Genomic DNA, 22,049 nt, shown 5'->3' with positions numbered 1-22,049 from the left:
GAGCTATCATGGACCCACAATTCTTAACCTATTGAAAAAGTACAAATGATTTCACCTCATTCATAATTTCAGAATGATGCATGATTGAAGAAGGACAGGATTTCTGAATCTACAAACTAAAATCATTTGAGAATTTCAGCCTATACATGTATGTATTTTAAAAGTCAAGGACCAAAAGAATCATTTTATTTTTATTGTGTGTGTGTGTGTATGTTGCATGTGTGGTGGGGGTTGGGTGTGTGTTTGCACAAACAGGCCGGAAGAGGACCCTGAATCACCTGGAGCTGGAGTCACAGGCTGAGCTAGAACCAAAGTCTATTCTTTTGCAAGAGTAATTAGCACTATTAAATGTTAATCCAGATCCCCCTTTTGAAATTTATTTCATTAAAAAATACTATTAAAAAAAGATTAACAACTCTTAACATTAGTTGAATATTGAAATTTTTATATATCACTTCCAAAGACAATGCTATTTTTTGAAATAGTTTTCATGTTATACTTATGTGTGATTTATTAGCATTCCAAATTAAAGTTTTCATGAATTTACATTTATGTAAAAATGAATCTATATCAATTTCAAAATCTACAAAGCTAAAAATGAACACAAGCTTAAATTTTGATATTTGAGTCTGGCGAAATGGCTCAGAGATTAAGAGCAGTGGCTGCTCTTCCAGAGGATCCAAGTTCAAGTGCCAGCCATATGTAACTCCAGGCCATGGTATCTGATGCCCTCTTCTGGCCTCCATGGGCACTGCATATATGTGGTGTATGCATACATACAGGTACAGGCAAAGCACCCACACTAAAACTTCTCATATTTTTTCAAGTGTTTCTTTGTGAAGTACAATTTTACATGGACAAAGTGAATTGCTACATTAAATTTCTTGAAGTCAAAAAGATTTTCAGCATTGGTTTTGCAAACACTAGTTCATATGAGTCAATCCTGTAACACAATAACCCTTGCACAGGATAATTGAGTCCATTTTGGTATGCCACCATATTTCATAGTTGAAAAAATTAAAATCCCTGCTTCCTCCTTAAATAGCAACATAGTTACAATATGGAGAGCCTGGAAGCTCCTTTTTTCCAATGTATCAGTCAAGAAGAGAACTGGTAAATGACCTCATAGCTGAAAGTTGTCAGATACAATGTAACATAACTGTGACACTTACAGTGACTCAGATATTGACAAAGTGTAAAGAATTCACTATCTCAAGCACTGTACTTTAAGAAGTGCATAGAGAGCAACAGCAACATAAGATAGAAACAGTATAGAGTTAAAAAGAGCTGCCTAATTTAACTGCAGTAGGTAAAAATGATACAAAGTCTGAATATAAAGGCATTTCAAATATAAACTAGATCTTAAAATATTCTATCAAGTAAGGTGGGTTGGTATTTGAGGATTTAAAGTGCAATACTTGTCAACATTGCATTTTAAGGATTCTAAGCATTTTAAGTATTATTCCTTGCTCAAAATCAATGAAGTAAAAGAGTTAAGAAAGGCATGGGGCAGCTCCAGAAAAGCTGGCTAACAAAGAAGACCTAAGAGGGATGCATGGATTGCCCTGGGAAGGAGAAATAGATTAGATCTCCATGAGTAAACTGGAGGTGAGGGGAGCAATGGAGGGTAGGGAATGGGGGATAAGAACATAAGGGAACGGAATGATTGAGCTGGAACAGGGACGGAATGGGAGAGCAATGAAAGAGATACCATGATAGAGGGAGACATCATGGGGGATAGGGAGAAACCAAGTGCTAGGTAAGTTCTCAGGAATCCACAAGAGTGACCCTAGCTTAGACTACTAGCAATAGTGGAGAGGGTTCCTGAGCTGGCCTACCCTGGTAATCAGATTGGTGAATACACTAACTGTCATCATAGAGCCTTCACCCAGTAACTGATGGAAACAGAGGCAGAGATCCACAGCCAAGCACCAGGCCAAGCTCTAGGAGTCCAGCCGAAGAGAGGGAAGAGGGATTCTATGAGCAAGGGTCATCAAGATCATGATGAGGAAACTTATAGAGACAACCAAACCAAGCTAGTGGGAAATCATGAACTTTAGACCAACAGCTATGGAGTCTCCATGGGACTAGACTAGGCCCTGTGCACAAGCAAGACAGTTGTGTAGCTTGATCTGCTTAAGGGGCCCCTGGCAGCAGGATCAGGATCTATCCCTGGTACATGAGCGGGCTTTTTGGAGCCTATTACCTATGATGGGACACCTTGCCCAGCTTTGATGTGGGGTGGGGGGCTTGGACCTGCCTCAACAGAATGTACCAGGCTTTGCCGACTCCACATAGGAGGCCATGCCTTGTTGGAGGAGGTAATGGGGGATGGGGGGAAGACTGGGGAGGGAGAGGGAGGAGGGAAGAGAGGGGGATCTGGGGTTGGTATGTAAAATGAATAGAAGATTCTTAATAAGAAAAAAGAAAACAAACAAACAAACAAAGGTGTGAGAGTTGACTCGATCTAAAGCTGACTCATTATTCCTCAGCTCAGTGGTTCCCACAATGCATCTATCTGGAGTTTCTATTTGTAGAGAGAAGGGAGTCCTCAGAGAACCTCTCTTGCAATATTTTTTTTCATATTTGTAAAACAGAAACTATAATGATTCATTCTTTGGCTCTATTACATTCTTTCCAATATTTTCTAATTCACCAACTTAGCCAAACTATAGGTGTTATGAGAAAAATGTGCTGAATTTGACATCATTATCTCTGCCGTGTTTTACAATGAAGAGATGGTGTCTTCCCTTGATGATCAACCTTACTTTCAAACTTACACAAGCTAATGAGTCGACAGATCCTTACTTAACTTCTACATCAGCACTGCCATCTATACTACACCTAAAAATAAAATCTGTAAAGTTTTTCATCCTGTGTAAGTTCCCCAATCCTAGCAACTTGTCTTAAATAAAATGCATTCCTGTGTGCAAGTATAGAAATCTTTTGTTGTTCTTGGATTGTGGTGGAATAATCCTTTTGTACACTGTAAAGACTTGTCATTCAGATTGGTTTAGTAAAAAGCTGATTGGCCAGTCCCCTTAGATATTAACCAGTATTCATTAATAATGGAGACAGTGGAAGTTTATGATTATCCACTATAAAAATCATAAACAGTGGTAAGCAAACTAACACCCTTTGAGTGAATATACCACACTGGCTTAGGGAAATTAAATAAGACACTCTATTAGATCTAGATAATTGAAATGGGACACTGGCAGAGGTGAAGATTATTTACACAAATAATTACTCAGATCACGCCACAGCCACACGACCTCACGTTTTGTTTTAGCATGTTTATTTCCAATAGACTTCCTACAGAGCTCTAGATCGCCAACCCCACGTGAAAACTCACAAGCTCCAGCATACCAAAAAAACCTGTCCCCAACAGACAGGGCCAGCTCCTGATGGAAGAATCATTTACCTAGCTCTTCTGTGCTACTCAAGGTGTCAAACAGCTGCCACAAAAAAATGAAGTTTTTAGAACATTACTCTTCCTTAAGAGGTATCCCTGATACTTTTGCAAAGGCCTGCCAGGGCAGTTAGCTGTCTGGAGTAAAGAGGAACCAGTCTTTGGGGGACATTTATTTTATCCAAAATGACCTCTAATGTTTAGCCATCACACTCATTGTTCCAACAACACTAATAACAAATAGACTCTATTTTGGCAGTCTTGATGTGACCTAACTTTGACAGATTCAGCTCCTTTGGACAGTCTCTTTCCCATGTTTGCAGTATTTGAAGGACATAAACAAATAGTGCATGTTAAGGAGACCATCCACAGTTGAACACCTGCTTAATTTGATTTCCTTCTTCACTTCCTGTGGTGATATTTTATTTGTGTTCTAACCAATAAAGCTTGCCTGAGGATCAGAGGAAAAAGCTAACCCCTGTATTAAACATAGAGATCAGGCAGTGGTAGCACACACTTTTAATTTTAGCATTTAGGAGGCAGAGATTCATCCAGATCTCTGTGAGTTCAAGGCCACAGTGGGAACAGAGCCAGGTGTGGTGGCACACACCTTTATTCCCAGCACTAGTTAACCATAGAGGACTGGAGGTCTGTACAAACAGACAGGAAGTGATAGGGCTGGGTGGAAAGAGGAAGTGATGCAGCTGGGCGGAGAGAGGAAGTAAGATGGCAGGGCACAGAAAGGTATGTAGGCGTGAATATACAGGAAGTAGATCTCTTGGGCTGAGGATTTCCTAGCAGTAAGAACTTGTGGCTGGCTTATTCTATCCCTCTGATCTTTCAGCTTTCACCCCAATATCTGGCTCTGGGTTTTTGTTTTTATATTAGTAAGATCATTGAAGAATTTGTGTTACAACTTCCTTTACAAATCTCAGGAGGAAGGGTTGAACAAAGTCTTTGATCAGGTACACCTTGCAAGGACTGTTATGTGTGAAATATCTAGAAGCTTTAATGGCTATCATAACATGGTTGCTCATAAATACACTGAACTGAACAGAACGGGGAGGCCCAAATCACACCCTCTTGGTTATGTGATGTGACCCTCTGAGAAGCCAGTTTTAAAGAAGCTAGGATAATACATAGGTAACTAAATGCCCCTTTAATGTGGAAAATTCAAATCATTATTTATAATATATGTTCAAGTAAAAATACTGCATCTGAATGATTCAGCCCAGAAAATTGAGGAACATGAACCATCAAAAATTATTCTCTCTTTCCTTCTCCCCTCTCTCTATTGGTTAGCTCGTCTTTGCCCCTCCCACTGCTCTCTGTTGCTCTTTTGAGGCCATAACTAGAGATGGAACCTAGGGTCTCATATACACTGAGCAAGCACACTACCATAGAGTTGTATCTCAAGATATTAAATATTATAAATCTTAACCTACAAGAACAGAGAGTGACTGGCCTGGCTTCTTATGCTCTCTATTAAATAATTATTTGTAAAAAACAATTACAATATTTTGGTCCTATTTAAAGATACTTAGGAAAATGTGAAATTTTGAAATGACAAATTTGTTAACATAGAACTTCAAGCATATTTCTTCCCATATTACCACTATAGCCTACTAGTATTATAAATGATTAATGATCTATATTATAATTAATGCAAAGTAAGAAACTTTTCAGTTTTCACTTTTATATAAATTCAATCTAATTAAGGTTAATGCCATACTTCCATAAATTTTGTTTTGCATAACTTAACACTCAAACTCTTTCTGTCATCATTTAGCAGAGAAGAGTACAGGCAATATACTTTAGCATTTACTCCAGAACTTAGATTAAATTGTAGCTGATGAGAGACATCTCTTAATCACCTCTTACAATCTTGTCACAATAATTATTACACATTTCATTAGTTGGGTAGAAAACAAAATGCCATTTGCTTTTTGTTCCTTTGAAATAATTTAATTACTAGGACTTTAAATGTCTTTCATTATCCAGGTGTATAAATTACACATGCTTTATAATTAAGGGCACCATATTTGTAGAAAACATAATGTAATATATTCTGTAATGATTCAAAATTGCTCCCAGGAGCCAGAGATAATGCACTTAAGAAATACCATCTAAAGGCATAAAAGTAGAAATTTATCATGACAATAACATTTTTCTCACCTTGAAGTCATTTAATTTCTGGTTCACTTTTGATCTTCTTATATCATTATTTCGATGCCCCCAAACTACATTCATGGGCTCTTTAAAACTGTCCAAGAAATGTAGCAGAGAGGGAAAAATTGGCTTACTTTTAGAATGAATGATTAAAAATAGGCCTAAAAGCAGTCTGTGAAACCTAAAATGATATTATCTCTCAGCTTTCTACATAAAAGGAGTCAAAGGTAAATTAAGTTGTATGAGTATTTATCTATAATTCTTCACCTGAATTTTCAATCCCAGATTGTAATGTCTAGGTAGCATAGAAAAAATCTGATTTTTGTTGTTGTGTGGGTGATTTAACAAGAAGCCAGGCATAGATTTAGCTGAGTGGTTCACAGCTGAGGCAGCAGGTGAACATATAAAAACCAAGTGGCCCTCTCTAAGATCAGTGTGCCATAAAAGAGTCTGTTGTACCTCTAGAGCAAAGAGGACAGAACACAGACTAGATGACCAAAATCTGTGCCTGCCTCACAGCACCTGAGGCAGTTCACTGAGGCCTTAAGTCTCCATTTCTATACAACATGAGTACTATACTGATGCTACTCTGTGTGCGTAGTAGGCACTCAATAAAAATAGTCACTGGGTTCATGTAGCACAAAGTGGTTTTGAATAGGATTCTTAGAGGAGGGCTTACCACTTACCAACTGAGTGACTGACAAGGGGGTCAGGTTTTCAATCTACTGAAGCTTTAGATGTCTCAGGAAATAAAGGATATTAATACATATATCCTGGGGTTTTTTGAAAAATATGAGATAATGTACAACACTCTTAGTTGAGTGATCAATATATAGTGAATGGTAAACTTTGTTTATCATGTTCTGGAGCACTCCCAGGGTGTTCTTCTATAGGTAGAGTGGCCAACTGTTTCTCTAAAACTGCTGCAGTTTTAGCACTCACAGCGTTGCATAATCTGTGGAAAACTGGGGTATTTAGTTTAAGATAATTTTACCTAAAAATCATCAAAACAAATGCAAATTGATGAGTTTATTGGCCTCTATCAGTCCTGACGCTCATTTTCTCAGGGAGCAAGCATTCAAACCTCATGAATTTCCTATTATAAATTACAGAAGAGAGTCTGCAGCTTACCACTACGGGATTTCTTTTTACAGTAAACATGTCTTTCATTTTCAGCCTCAAACATGACTTTGAAGAAAAATCTGAACTTGCTTTAAACCTTCTGGACTGTGGGGGCCACTGTTAGTGGTGACACTGCCTCACACTCTAGAAGAACACACCATCCTGGCTGCTGAGTCTTGCTGGATAGACTTTCCTATTTACCTCTTGTGTTGATCTAGTTACACATCTGTTTTGTAAGGCATATCTACGTTCTGTCTCTAAGACTTGGCAGGGTTGTAATATCTGTCTGCCAGGGCACACTAACCAATGAAAACATTAACATTTGATGTAGTCTGTAGCAAGGTTTAAATGTGGATTCTTCATATAGACTTTCTGTTTTATTACATGGAGAGTTTGTAGTAGTCAACCTGGCTTTTGGTTGATAAGAATAGACAGAAGACCTCTAATTAAATGTTCTTCTAATTAATTGTTGGTCTGCATCTTTTGGAAATTGAATTAAACTCATTTCCAATATAAAATCCAAAGGATTTGGAGCTGGAGACATGGCTCGGTAGTTAAGAGCACCTGCTGCTCTTCAAAGGACCCAAGTTCAGTTCCCAGCATCCATGTCACTGGGCTCACAACTGTCTGTAATTCCAGCTCCTTGGGAATCTGAGGCCTACAAGGACACCTGCCCCCACATGGAACACCCCACATAAGCTCCTGGGGAATCTGAGGCCTACAAGGATACCTGCCCCCACATGGAACACCCCACATAAGTAAAAATAATAAGTACATCTTAAATAAGTGAATCTTAATGAAACAAAAGAAAGATTTAAGAAACATTCAAAGGATTTTACCACATTGTTAACCTTGCAAATCTAGCAATATTCTTCTGAATCTAAGAATAAACACACCGGTTATATTTGTACTATTGAATATAAAGTTGCTTCTGATACCTAAATTAAGAACACAAGATGGGCATGAGCTTATTGAAACCTAAGATAGCAGCTTATTCATTTCATGGGAGAGCCTTTCACTTTAGTTACTATTTGTTCCTAGTATATGAAACAGTATATGCTCAGATGGGTACCTGAGCATATAATGGCATATAATTCCATTCTGTGTAACTTCAGACAGAACAGAACTGAACAAAATCTCCCATTCTGAGATTCACAACATATCCTAGGTGTATTACGAGTTATGAATAATACATTTGGTATTTGAGTTTATTAAAAGAAGATTTTCAAAATGTAGTGAACGAAAGTGAAGAATAAGAAAACACCTTCTTGTTCTCCATTATTCATAAGTAGTAAAGGGCAGGGATCTTTTATTTTTAATGACTGTATGCTTGTGTGTGTGTGTGTGTGTGTGTGTGTGTGTGTGTGTGTGTGCATTCATGTACACCACTTGTGTGCAGATACACATAGAATTCAGATGAGAGAACTGGGTCCCTGAAACTAGACTTCCAAGGGTTTTGAGTTGCTTGATGTGAGTGCTGGGAACTGAACTCAGATCCTTGTCAAGACCAAAAAGTACTCTTAGCCATTGAGACATCTTTCCAACCCCAAGGCCAGAGATCTTGAATAGGGACAGTGCTGTTGTCATGACTAACCTTGACAGTAACTACAATAGACCAATCAATTCAAATTGCTTTTAAATATCTGATAAAGACAACTATCAACATTTCATAGTTAAAACATTATTAAAACACTATTAGACTGATTTATAAACTCATATTCAAAAATCCTCAGGCCAGGTATAATTCTGAAAAAGAATTGATATCAGCAGTACAAACCTTGAGGGTGGAAACAGAAATTCACTTTAAATTTAAGTGCAAAGATCAAAAATAATTTTTGATTAAAAAGCCAAAGAAGAGATTGAGGACTTCTCAGGAGAAAGGGCTGGATGAATTCTACTTCCCATGTCTCTCAGAGAGACAGGATTAATAATAAAACCAATCTTGAAGCCCTGAGCATTTAATATAGCTAGCTTTTCTAAACATGCCTGACCGTGGTGAAGTTTAGAAACTCCACAAAGCTCTGCTATCTAGACAATAAAACATAGGGACTTTCTATTCTGCACAATAGATATTAGCTAGAGAGGATTATGGGAAATCAGAATTGAATCCTTTATCTATGAGAGCAGGAAAATAAAATCAACAAAAGGAACTCAGAAAGAAATAAAGACTATGTCATGAATTCCTATAATAAAATAAAATATTAGATTGCAAGATTATACATTATTGGTTTACAGAATTGTTTTACTTATCAATGTAGATAAATGAATTTTGCATCAATACTATTCTTAGTTTTTCATCAATAAAATTTTTAGTTTTAAGATATTTTCCTCATGATCTATACTTTGGGTAATATGAAAGAATTGGTAAGTGGCACAATCACTTCAGAGAAATAGCTACCTATTAATTTTGATCATTATTCTAATAGTTTCATAGTTCTTACATACTATAAAAGTAACAGTATGAATGATTAAAAATTACATTAATATTTACCTTTAGTAGGAGAGTTACATTTTTCTTGTTCTTCAATGAATTAAATGCACATAATGATGGAAACAAAAGAAAGAAATCAGCAAATTTATAGTTAGACATGGAAATGTGAACTAACAAAATGGCATGGATAATAAAAATGCGTAACGCATAAGGTGACATGATAAACTGCAATGATAAACCATGAGAAAGTTTCACATGTGGTATTGAAATTAATTCAAAAATGAATACAGCAATTCAAAGATTTAAACAAAACAAAAATATCAGGAAAATAACTGGTCTGATATTCCCAACGCATATGCTACAGTACGTTTTCTTGACTTTTAAGAACTGCATAGTTTGGCAAAAGTTTTACTAAAGCATTGTAATTTAAATCCACCGCTGTTTTACGCTGGAGAAATATTGAAAGCATACTTAGCTGTTTTACGCTGGAGAAATATTGAAAGCATACTTAGTCTACATAGACACTTGAATTGTAAAATTGCCATTTCCTATTATTTGAAATTCCATGTGATTAATCCCATTTTTTCTACTGAATAGAAAATATATAACCTACAGCATGGAATAGAAACACTTCTGAAGCATTTTCTGTGTGAACAACGTATATCTCAATTTAAGTAGTCTTTCCCTTTTCCTCTCATTTATAGTAAATATCTCAAGATAAATTTACTAACTTTTTTTTTTACAGATTACATATATTAGATATTTCATAAAACCTTTTATCTACCTCTTTGCTGTTATAGTCTTTTGTGCAAAATAACTAGTCTAGTCACATCTGAAGAGAGGTGTCAGTATGGTCTCATATTTTGCATAGTACACGCAAAGTCAACATTGAACCACTGGCTTGCCCTTAACTGTTTGTGAATGGTCTTTACGTGCTTCACTAAGAAGCATCAGTGAAACACAGTTAACTGACCTGTTTCAGAAAATTCACATATTTTTATATAATCATTCATGGCTGCTTTCATCTTTACTCTATGTAAAATGATACTGTATTGTATTCAATATTGATATGTAATAAAAAAATTTCAAGGAACTCTCTACTTTCAATTTTTACAGATTAAGAGTACTCTAAAGTATACAATATATTTTAACTTGCTTTTATCTCAAAATATGTACTATAATTATCTGTTTTTTCTGACACCTACTTTTACATAACCAGATTTTATGTATTTGGCTTTTACTCCAATTTCTTAAAAGGAATTTTAAAATATTTTTCAAATAATAAATAAATATATCTTTTAAAATGATAGTCTTTAAAACTGGAAAACCTGTTTATAATATAGAAGATACAATAAATATCATTGATAAAAATTTAAAAATATATCCATCAAATCATCTTTGCATACAACCTAAAACAATAATACAGATAATCATATACAGAAAATGCATTAATAAAATAAATTTTTGTTTGTATCAAGAAATTATATTACTATCTAAGAAACTTAACCACTGAAAATACCTTGTTCTTACCAATCAGCTTTTTATCGATTGAATTACTTTTAAAAACAGTAAGTCAGCCCTTTATAAGTGATTAAACAGGAAAATCCAGAAGTCAAGTAAGAGCTTAAGCAGTCACAAACAAACTTCAGTTGATGTTAATTCCCACACGAAATAGTACTATAGTCTAACAAATCCATTGAAAGGGAAATGAATGTCACAATCATACCACCTTAAGAACAGTGGAATTCATCATAAATAAAATGTACTCAGTAATGTCTAGCCCATGGATCAAATTAGTTTAGAAAACAATTAAGGACAACTGTGTCACGTGACCTGTTCAGTATGAAAACACCCATAAGAAGATGACAGAAGACACCATTGTGATTTACCACAAGCCCCAAAGCATGTATCAATATCATGAAGTACACTTTGGAATGCTTAGATTAAAAAGTATATGATAACTGTTCCATTCTAAAAGCTTTGTCTATATCAGAATGTTTCAGGAACCTTCAACAACCAACTGTGTTTACTAAAGTATTTATTACAATAAATATCAAAATAACTCCCACTCATCCCCTTTTTCCCACCTCAATTCAATCCTTACACATGGTTGTTCTCTCTGAAAGACAACTGTGAATATGAATATCACAAACAGGAGATATTAACAATGGAACATAAATTTAAAAAATAAACAGATGGTCCAATTGATTGTTGCCGAGATATTACTATGATCCCCCTGTGTACCCTCAGATGACATGGAATGTTTTACTCGCAACTGGAGGAAATGCAAAGAATTTTGGGAACACATGACTTGCTGAGTTTCAGTGTGACCAGCAACACTGGATTTCTAGTGAAGCATCCAAATTTATAGTTCGTTCAGTTGTGCAACAAGAGTTCATGAATGAGTAAGTTAAAACACCAACATCCATTTTTCAAAAAAATTAAACTTCCGACGGATGTATTGCTAGTATAGTTCAAATGACATTAATTTTTCTCAATCATCTCAAAATATTCCAGGGGAAAAAGCCTGATAGAAACATGGATTCTATAATCGATAACTAATATTTTAGAAATAATTTTCACCCAAACTGTATTTTGCTAATTGACTAAATGTACACATTTACCTCACCCCTGACCACTAATGCATGCTGTACCAACAAGAAACATGATTTAAAAAAACACAAATCCGGCTGTTGATGTAGCTTTTATGGTACCTTTTGCAGTATTGAATTAGTAAGTCAACACCACTTATTCGCACTAAAGTCCCTATTATCAAGTATTTTGCATGGTAAAACAGGCCACTTCGATCACTGAAGCAATGCAATCTTTGGAGAAATGCGACTTTTACAGCAGCAACAACCAACAGTGTTGGAGAAGTCCTGAGGAAGCTAACCTAATACCCTCAGGTTATTTCATAGGGACACAGACTAGCAGTAGAAGTCTCACCATGTTCATTGTTCCTGAACCACAGCCCTGAACTAGAGAAAAATTCAGTGATTCTTTTAGTCATTGCTAATCAATGCAAGAGCAAATACTGATGTCATTGACCTACTAAGAAATGGGTCAGGAAAAATAGTATTTTAGTCCAGCATTTCAAACATTTAACTCATGTTAATCTTGGACTCTACTATCAGAACACATCTCCCCTCCCCCAAGCACACACATGGCCATTCTCTTAGGAAAACAACCCATGTACCCTCAATGTAAGAAACCCAGACGATGTGGCTCATAGGAAAATGATAAATATTTGTTCTGAGTAATTTTTCACCATCAAAATATTTAAAACTCAAGATATTGGCAATGGAGCTCACATGGAAAACACTAACGCACCACTCAATGATCATACTTAATTTTTAAATATATTTTTAAAAAATTAGGCAAGGAATTTTTCCTGTACACAAAATAACAGATAGTACTGAGGGTTTTGAAAACATGTGTCACCTAGTTTTATGCCTTTGCAAAACCATTCAAGGCCCCACCCACGCTGTTAAACAACCATCTAAATTCAGTCATTCAACTCACTCAACAAACATTGATTGCTTTGTGGCATGGACCGCTCAAAGTAGGTGCTGGGGATAAAATGACACGAAACTTAAATTCCTAGGATTCAGAGAGTTGGGTATGATCAAAACGGTGTCATTTGACTAAAGGGGGTGTGGAGCGGAGGAGTTTCTCAACTCCAGGTGTTCGGACAAAGAGCTCTCTTGTTCGGATACCTTGTTCTATACTGCCGCTTCGAACTGGCACCTGTGGAAGCTGTCTTCCCCGACGACTGCTGAAGGACGTGTCCGCTGGAGGAGACTGGGTTGGGCTTCCTTGTCGGTGTGTTCTGTAGGCAAACAGCAAAGGGCAGGTGAAATTCCAGTACAGTCCGGCAGAAGCATTTTTTGCCTTTTCCAGTCAGTACTAAATCAGGCATCACACACCTAACTGGGTTACTAGCAGCAAAATCAAATACCTTAAATGACACATGTAGAAGGACTACTATAACAAGAGGCCGAAGGAGGCACGTACACATTCTGCGTAGCAAATCCTTGAATTAAGCAGAATGTGACTCGCTTTCTCTGAGGCTGTGCTCTCTGAAAGACATTCTTTTTTGTTAGTATCCTGGCAGAACTAACCACAGCCTCTGGATCTCAAACTGTATATAAGGCACGTTGCCAATCAGCTGCAGCTACACGTATCACGTGCCTTTTAGAGTCATTTATAACAATAAGTTCTGGATGCACAGCCTGCCATTAGTTTCCAATAAGTTGTGCATTCTTTTTAAATAGAACAAACAACAAACTTTGAAAAGGATTTCAAATAACCTTGGACACATGCTACAGGATATTCTGATGTGAGGATTAAAATTGGAAATGAGACTATGAGAGGCATGCAGATACTTCATTCCTGCCCAGATAAAACTGACCTCCATCTGCTGGCATTCAAACACTCTGTAACTAAAGGAATTTTAAACACTATATGGTTTTGTGAACACACATGAAAGGTTACTTTATAACATTCTCTTATACTTTAATAAACAAATAGATATTTAATTGTGAGTAAACTCATCATAAAGCATTTCACATAATAAAGTCTATATGATATGCCACAAACAGATGAAAGGACAGAACACAGCCAGATTTAATTTTCGATGGCAGCTAACTGGCAGGAACTAGAGAATACTGCCAGCACGGTGAAGATAGATGCACGTGGTAGAGGATGTGGAGAGGATTAAGTGCCACAAAGAGAAGATTAAAAAAAACTATGGTGTCAGAATGAGTGAAAGCTTCGAGTGCTCAGGAAGGAACAACACCACACCAACACCCGGCAGCAGGACACGAATGCTGGGTTGGACACTGAATAGCAACCTTGTCAGAAGCGGAGAAGGTGGCGCCGACCCTCCAGGGGCAAGGTGGTGCATAGAACACAGGGTTCTGACACTAGAGTGCTCGCTCGACCGGGAGCGAGTGGGATGCTTTCCCCTAATGACTGGTTGATCAGTTGCTCTTGGGATTGCGTATCCCCTTCTAGAAAGGCATGATGGGAGAACCCTAAAACATTAGTGCCAAAAAAGATCTTCAGTCAGCAGGTTTCATTAACTTAATACCAACACATTTGTCCAAGGAAAACCTGGATAGTCTTTAAAGTGAGTTTTAAAGTACAAGAGGAACACTCATCAGACAGTTACTAAGATGGAAATGTCACTCTTATCCAAGCATATGTCACTTTATAAAGGGCCAACCTAAGTTGCCCTACTATCATCAACTTCTTATGAACCCTCCAGAGTCAAAAAATTCAATCTTTTTTTTTTGTGTGGGGGGGAACACAATAAAGATTTCTTGATTGAATGAGCATGTGAAATTAGAATGATGAACACTGTGGTCTTTCCATGGTATTCTATAAGAATGTGAAATCTAAATAAATGTGTGTATATTTTTTTTACAATGTCATAGTTCTACAGGGCAAGAAGTAAGTCTGTAGTAAATAGAAAACCAAAAGAGCATGTTTCTTCATCTTAGTATAAGACTAAGAAATAAAAATAAAGCTTGAACAGTATTTTATTAATTTAAGCCTTGATTAAACACAAATGGTTAATGTGTGGGTAAAACCTGTTCTCTTAGATATAATGGTACCTAAAATACGTTTATGAATACAATTGTCGATATCTTCATATGGTATTCAAAATCATTATGAAGCAGTTTTCTGAATTAAATGGATACATATACATACATGTGCATATCTCTTCATATAACAGATGCATGCTTTTGATACTTTCATCATTTGAGAACTATTTTAATTAAGTGATGTGAAAAAGTACCTGATACGTATCATCCTGACAAAAGTTTAACAACATCTCCTCCTTTCACAGCAATAATAGAAAATGTGTTTATTGTCTTTAAGTGTGAGAATAATATGTATTGGTTACCCAAAACGCATTTATGAAGATTTCACTCCATTAGCTCCATATTACTTCTCTTAAGTAAATATTTTTTTACAACAACCCTGATTTTTGCTTCAAATTATGTCTTCTATTTCAGAACAATGAAAAAGAAAATGTCAATTTTCATAGAACAAGAGAGTGCAGCTTACACCTGTAACAAAGGTGTATTTTATCCTCTTGGACTGTGGATTAAGGCTTCGTTAGATACTGAGTCATGCCCCAAAACCTCACCTGTCATTGCCACTTCCGACATAAAAAGAATCTGATGACATTCTACCTGTTCAAAGAGTTCACCTGTTCTAATTGACTTGCACGTGAGCTCAACTATATCAAGCTGAGATGGGGAGAATTTATATGACATATTATTTCCAACACTAAACAACGTTTTAGCTATTGTTCTTTATAAGCCATTAAATTATGAGAATCAGATTGTTCAAAATACCTGCTTTGGTTGTGATTTAAAATTTTAATTGTACAGTTTTCACACTAGTAATGGGGCATCTCTTGGATACTACAATTTTATGATAATCCTACTTCATTCCTTGGTGAAATTTCTAACCCCTTAAGAACAACTAGAGTGTGACCTTAGATAAGAATAATTTTGGTGGACTTTTATATTTCATCCAATAATATGAAAAGGTTATAACAACCATTTTCAGAAATATATAAATGGATTCTGGGTGAATACTGTACTGCTCTATAATATGTGACTTGGAGAGCTGTGTTTGATCTGAGGGGAGGAGGCTGGCAGATTCCGAAAAGAGCCCAACTTGTTCCAAGTCAAACATTTTGCACAAGACCTGTTTGGTTTTTTTTTCTTCTATACAAAATAACTTTCCACTGTCCCATTAGCAAAAAAAAAAAGTTCTTGCTACAAGTCAATCTACCGAGTGCAGCCCAGAGGATAGATAAAGCCACTCTGAGCAAGAGAGGGATATGGTCACAGCCTGAGTTCCAAGAGAGTAAAGTTGTGAAAGGATGACCAAAGTTTTGCAGAGGAAAGATAATGGAATTAATTATGGTTTGTTTAGGCAAATGGAAAGGAGAACTGAACAAGAATTTCAAGGTACAACAATGTGGAGTTGAATCAAGGCTGTTGACAAAATGGGATATAATAGAAGGAAAGAATGTAAAAAGAATGGGAGAGACTTAGAGTGATCATGTTAAAGAAGGAAACCAAGAATGGATGGCAGAAAAAAGGAAATAAGATCTAAGAAATAATAAGATAATTAATAGCAAGACCTTTAATGCTAGCGTAGGGACATCTACATGCTAAGCTCTAAATGTATGTGTGTGTGTATGTGTGTGTGTGTGTGTGTGTGTGTGTGTGTGTGTGCATTTACATGGATACATATGTGCACATATCTATGAATTTTTGTGCTGTTCACCCTTTGAAGTATAATTATCACTATTTTATAAATAAAACTGGGGATCATTTAGTAACTTGCAGAAAGATGAGAGACGAATGCTAGAGACAGCATCTGCACAGGTTTGCTGAAAACCAACAAGGGCCTTCTTTTCTGAAAGGTGACAGGTGTGTATGATTGCTTCTTTACTTTTGTGCTGAATACTCGAACATAAAGCTTCAACATGCTAGAGGGACATTTTTTTACTTTACTCAAGACATTGTTACTGAAACAGGACTTGTTTTTATACCATGGGACAAAAAAATTAGAATTTATAACAAAATATAAACATGCATCTAAAATTGAGTGATTTAGTAGGGTTTAAAGGAATCATGCTCTGAGAGTTTGCAAATAAAAATGTATGCAAATGATACTTAATAAATCTAAGTTGTATAATCTGCCATGGGTATACTCATATATGTATGCAGTAGCTCACCATCTGCAAGTGCGTATCTAAATATTTACCTCTGGATTAAATCACACAGCCTGACTTCCTTCACTTAACTCTACTGTGTTAAGTTGGACTAAACACACTTCACCTCAAAATCTTAGATCTTTAGCCAGACATTTCTATTTTTGCAAATAGTCCCAACTGAAGCTTTAAAATTAAGGTTTTGGGATTTCTGTTTTTAATGACTTACTGAAAATGTGAGAATGTACACAGTATTTAAGTTCCAAAATGGTCTCTTCTATGATAGCCTTTTACAGGCCTGAAAAGGCTCCTTCACAAAGGCTACAACACATAAAATGTTCCCTCTCTGAGGAGGGGATGGGGATGAGATGGGGGAGGTAGAGGGGAGTGGGAAGAGGGAGGGAGGGAGGGCAGGGGTTGGTTTGTAAAAGGAAAGGAAAAGTTTTTTAAATACAAAAAATATAAAAAATACACCTGTAGGCAATTCTAAATGATAGTACAAGCAAAACATCCAGTCAGATAGGGTACCACACACACACACACACACACACACACACACACACACACACACAAAATGCCACAGGAGTGGGATGAACAGATGACAGGGCTACACTCAGCTGAATTGGCATGGGGGTGAAAAGTGAAATTTTATCTTCTTAGAGAGTTCACTTTGGCTTTTTTTTTTCTTGTTTTGCCATTTTCTCATATTTGTTGGCTTTTTGTTCCAATTTGTTGGCTTTTCTATTTATCTTCTGTTGTTTTATTGTTATTCCTTAGGAGCCTGTTTGTTTTCTAATGAAAGACAGAAAGGGTATGGATCCGGATGGGAGGGGCCACGGGAAGGAAGTGGGAGGAACGGGGAGGGGAAACCTTAATCAGAATATGTTGTATGAAAAACTGTCTATTATATAAAAGAAAAAAAAAGCGAAAGGGAAGATGAGGTCGCGCTAAAGTGGTTGGGAGCAGAAGACAGTGTCAACTGTACCTGCTCTTCAGCTCTGACAGGTCACAGCGTATTTCAAAATGTTTTCTTGTGAGGCTGTTCCAAGGATAAGTTTGCTTCAGACAAACTTAAAGTCCTGATAATTCCACAGCTATATTTTTCAGAAGCCATTGCATAACTGAAATGTCAGATTTCTTTGTGGAGGTTATTAGCTTCCAAAGAATCAATGTCCAGTTTGGGGGTATTGCCAAGTGGTAGAGTATTTGTCTAACAATCACATGACCTTCAATTTCATTAAAAGCAGTTAAAAAAAAAAAAAGAAAGGAAGGGAGGGAGGGAAAAAGGAAGGAGGGAGTTGGAAGGAGGATGAGAGGAAATCAAGGAAAAAGAGGGGAAAGATGTAGAAAAAGAATCAATGCCCAAAGCCTTCACATGGTGAACTAACTCACCTTAGCAACACACCAATTCAGAGCTCCTGCAGCAACTAGAGTTAATGTGACCTAGAACATACAGGTCAACTCCCTTGTAACCAGTATTCAACAATTTGCTTAAAGTTAGTCATGTAACTTAGATTCCCATAAAAATCAATCAAGTACTTTAGTCATAAACAAAGAAAACCACACATATTAGAGGCTGGTGTTTTCAGCTGAGCCAAGACTGAAGGATGTAAAGGCATGTCTTCATTGCCAGTAACTAGCTGGTAGTATTCCATGCCTCAACTTCTTCCTCACAGTCCAATTACTGTTTTGTTTTGTTTCTTCTACTCACACGTTTTCAGTCCCCCCATATCCTTGTCTTTGGTAAAGTGTTTCTCTAAAGTATCAACTTCTCTGTGGATTATTAGATTTCAGCTGTGTTTCCCTTTCTCCATTTTAACCAATCCTTTGACATCACTTCTCCTAATTTTTTTTTTCAGATTTTAAATCTATAATAAAGAAATGCCTTTGGTTTTGCTGATCACTACCTATTCCTTAAACTAGACCTCAAAGTGGCATGAGTTTATGGACTGAATAAACCACTGAACTGCACAGGCTCTGTCTCCCTGGTGTCTTCCATCATCCAATTCTTGGTATTTTGATATACCTTCCAAACTGTTTTCTTTCTTTCTTTCTTTTTTAAGATTTATTTATTTATTATGTATACAGTGTTCTGCCTACATGTATGACTGCCTGCCAGAAGAAGGCAACAGATCTCATTGTGTTCAGCCATGTGGTTGCTAGGAATTGAACCCAAGACCTCTGGAAGAGCAGTGTTCTTAACTTCTGATCCATCTCTCCAGCCCCCAAACTGTTTTCAAATGGATCTATAATTCTGAAAGTTAAAATCAAATATCCACTGCCCAGTTTAAGAACAGCATTTCATAAATAAATTGAGTCTTCAGTACATTGACATGGCATGGTCATGTCAGTCTTAAATTCTTAAGAAGTCTCCAGTGAAATTTTTAGCTTCCTTTTCTTTCCCATCCTCTGAATTTTCATTCTCCATTCAAGAATAGGTATGTAAACTAAAAAATTCTTTTCAAGTTTTATATGTTTTCATATAATTTCCTGTTTCAAACTTACACCAAATTTTATCTATTAATTTAGTTAAGTAAGGCTGGTCTATTGAATATTTTCAAATTCCAAATGCCCTATTCATACCTCTGTTTTCCTTATGCCTGAAAGACATCTGATACTGAGCACACTCATTCACCTGTGCTTCCATTCATGCTTCAGGATTCTCAGTCTATACTATGACTTTCTAGGTGTTTCTGTAGCTGTGTCAAAAGAAGTGTCAGTATGTTTTACCTAAAAGTACACAGCACCTTTAAAACTGGAAAAATTGCAAATCATCCATAATTCCTTCGATTATTTTAATACATAAACACAGCAAATAAGTACAGCTATAAAAACCTAGAATCTTAGATGACACCTCTGTAGAAAAATAAGACTTTTTGAAAAGATGATATTGTTCAAATATGGAATACACACTTACACACTCAAATTATTTACACTCTCCAGTTCCCTGGACACATTTGATGGAATCGCAGAAACAAAACATCAAAGTTCCAACACATGTATAAGAATGAGTACATATCCGGCCCTCCATAGTGATGAGATTGGTCATGAAGAAAACCCATGGCTGCTTGTTTTTTTAACACCTACTATTTAAGGGCAGACCCCACAGTAACATTGTTTCGTGTCTTCAGCCACTTTTCTCACATAGAGGTCGAGTCATGTCCACGAGACACTTGGAGCACCACCGTTTGTGTCTGTGAAGGGGAACGTTAAGGGAGAGGCAGGGCACTCCTGGGTCTACACAGAAAGGGAGATGGCGGCACACCACGACAGCAAGCCTACCTGTCTGCATCAGAGGCTGTGCCTTTCCTAGTCTGTTTTTGGATGCTAGATCTTTCAGATTTTCTGGAGTGCCTGTGGGAATGAAATGTTAAAGAAATACAAGATAGATGATGAATAAAGCTACAGTCACATCAAACAGTGGAAAAAAAATAAGACATGAACAATGACAACTTAGCTTAACTAAATGGTTTTGTCAAAAATACTGTCACAATTAGAAAATAAATAAATAAAATATAGACATCAGAATGGATGCTGGGTGGAACACACAGTGGCTGACAGGAGACATGAGAAGCTGACATTGCATTGCTTTAAATGAGTACATCTACAGCAATGACCTGGTGTGGACCCTTACTCAGTAATTTGACTGCCAATGAATTAAAAAAAAAAGTGATGAAATCTATAATGATCAGTGCTACAATGGTAATGATTTAGGTGCTGAAAGACCACACAGGTGTTAAGTGACCATTTCTTTTGAAGCTTTGAAACATTGGGCTCTAAGGGATTTTTGTTTGCCCTCACCAAAGTATGAAGAGAAAAGCATGAAAGATGTTGACAGAGGTGAACACATTAAACCCAACGATGAGAACTGCTTTGTAATCAATAATAAAAGTGCCTAGGTTAAGTAGGGAGAAATACAAAAACTAGCTACACTTGATAAAACAGAGAATAAAGCCTCTAATTTTACTTTCAAAAAGTACACAAAACACTTAACATCTGGAAATTAAAATGTCATTTCCTCCTAAAAGCAATGTATATAGAAAAAAGGAGAGAGAAAGAGATAATCCTTAATGTACCTTACATGTACTTACTTAGCCTTAATGCCTGAACTATTATGTGAACAAACTTACTATTATGGGTGGGCATTCATAATGTATCTCTGTATACAAAACTTATGACAGCTATGTATTTAAGGTATATAACATGATAAAATGTGTATATAAGACACATATATCTCAATGATTTTTGCAATTGAATAAGTCAAACCTCATTTCACATAGTTATCATAGTGCTATATATTTTTAAAAATAATATAAAGTATCATGGCATACAAACACATACTTTTCAAAATTTGTAAGAATATGTACTCTTGTGTTATTACTGAATCTTTATCATTTATTCCTACTACATTGTTGAAAGTCCTTTCTTCAGAAAATGTTGCGGCATGTATCTGTTCTTAGAATTTCAGGCATCTTAATTAAGTGCCTCCTGGACACTAGAAACAAAGTAATGTACCAGGTCTTCTTCCTCAAGTGTACACACACACTTCCTTGCTCACTTCTCCTCCCTCTTCCACTTCTGCCAGCTGTATTCACACTATTTTACTTCTTTACTACAGGTGTGTGTTCTCCGGCTGAAAGAATATAAGAGCACATGCCTGAATCTACGGGAGACATTTGTCATGTTGATTGGGAACTAATGCTTGTTTCTGCAATAGAGGAAATTCTAGAAGCCAGAGCGCAGAATGAAGTGAAAGGTAGGGAAGAAAGGGCTGGGGTAAAAAGGTTGAAGGGCACGAGATCAATTTAAATGTAATGTGTGACTTATAGACAGTTTGTATGTGGTCTCAATAGTGACCAGGACAACTGCATGGAGAAACAAAGAATCCTTTTCTCATCTTCAGGGGAAAGAAGGTTGAGAACTAAGTTTCAGGAAGAATCACTTGCTCATGTATCATCTGTTTTTCTGCTCAACATATCTTCCATTCATTTAACACACTTGTTGAGCATTTTTACGTGTGAGGCACTGTTACATGTCTGGAGTGTGTCTATGATCGGTTACGTAAAACTCTCTGCCTTTAACAACTGGCACTGTCACTAGTGAAAGTCAAACACTGAACAGCACCGGACAAAATGATACATAGTAACAATGAAAAATGAAAATGAGTTGAG

General features: G+C 36.5%; 1 protein-coding gene and 1 long non-coding RNA gene across 14 annotated transcripts in view; one reads left to right on the top strand and one right to left on the bottom strand.

The window, feature by feature from the left end:
* The window catches only part of Rims1 (regulating synaptic membrane exocytosis 1), a 492,321-nt gene that overhangs the window by 104,313 nt on the left and 365,959 nt on the right, over positions 1 to 22,049 (bottom strand). For 5 of the 13 annotated variants that reach the window (XM_059243920.1, XM_059243921.1, XM_059243925.1 and 2 more), the window contains 3 exons: positions 20,161 to 20,232; positions 13,988 to 14,170; positions 12,851 to 12,963 (listed from right to left, as the gene is read on the bottom strand). In XM_059243920.1, coding sequence (XP_059099903.1) covers positions 12,851 to 12,963; positions 13,988 to 14,170; positions 20,161 to 20,232 — 368 coding nt within the window. Of the gene's footprint in view, positions 1 to 9,194; positions 9,225 to 12,850; positions 12,964 to 13,987; positions 14,171 to 20,160; positions 20,233 to 22,049 lie in introns of all 13 variants that reach the window. The other 8 variants (XM_059243922.1, XM_059243933.1, XM_059243934.1 and 5 more) reach the window with 4 other exon arrangements.
* The window catches only part of LOC131893834 (uncharacterized), a 29,449-nt gene continuing 28,901 nt past the window's right edge, over positions 21,502 to 22,049 (top strand). The window contains exon 1 of the long non-coding RNA XR_009374752.1: positions 21,502 to 21,634. This is a non-coding gene — a long non-coding RNA (uncharacterized LOC131893834). The remainder of the gene's footprint in view (positions 21,635 to 22,049) is intronic.

This window comes from Peromyscus eremicus, chromosome 16_21 (genome assembly GCF_949786415.1).
Source record: "Peromyscus eremicus chromosome 16_21, PerEre_H2_v1, whole genome shotgun sequence".
Classification (NCBI taxonomy): domain Eukaryota; kingdom Metazoa; phylum Chordata; class Mammalia; order Rodentia; family Cricetidae; genus Peromyscus; species Peromyscus eremicus.
Note: the sequence above shows the minus strand (reverse complement) of the source record. Positions and strands in the feature narration are given on the sequence as shown.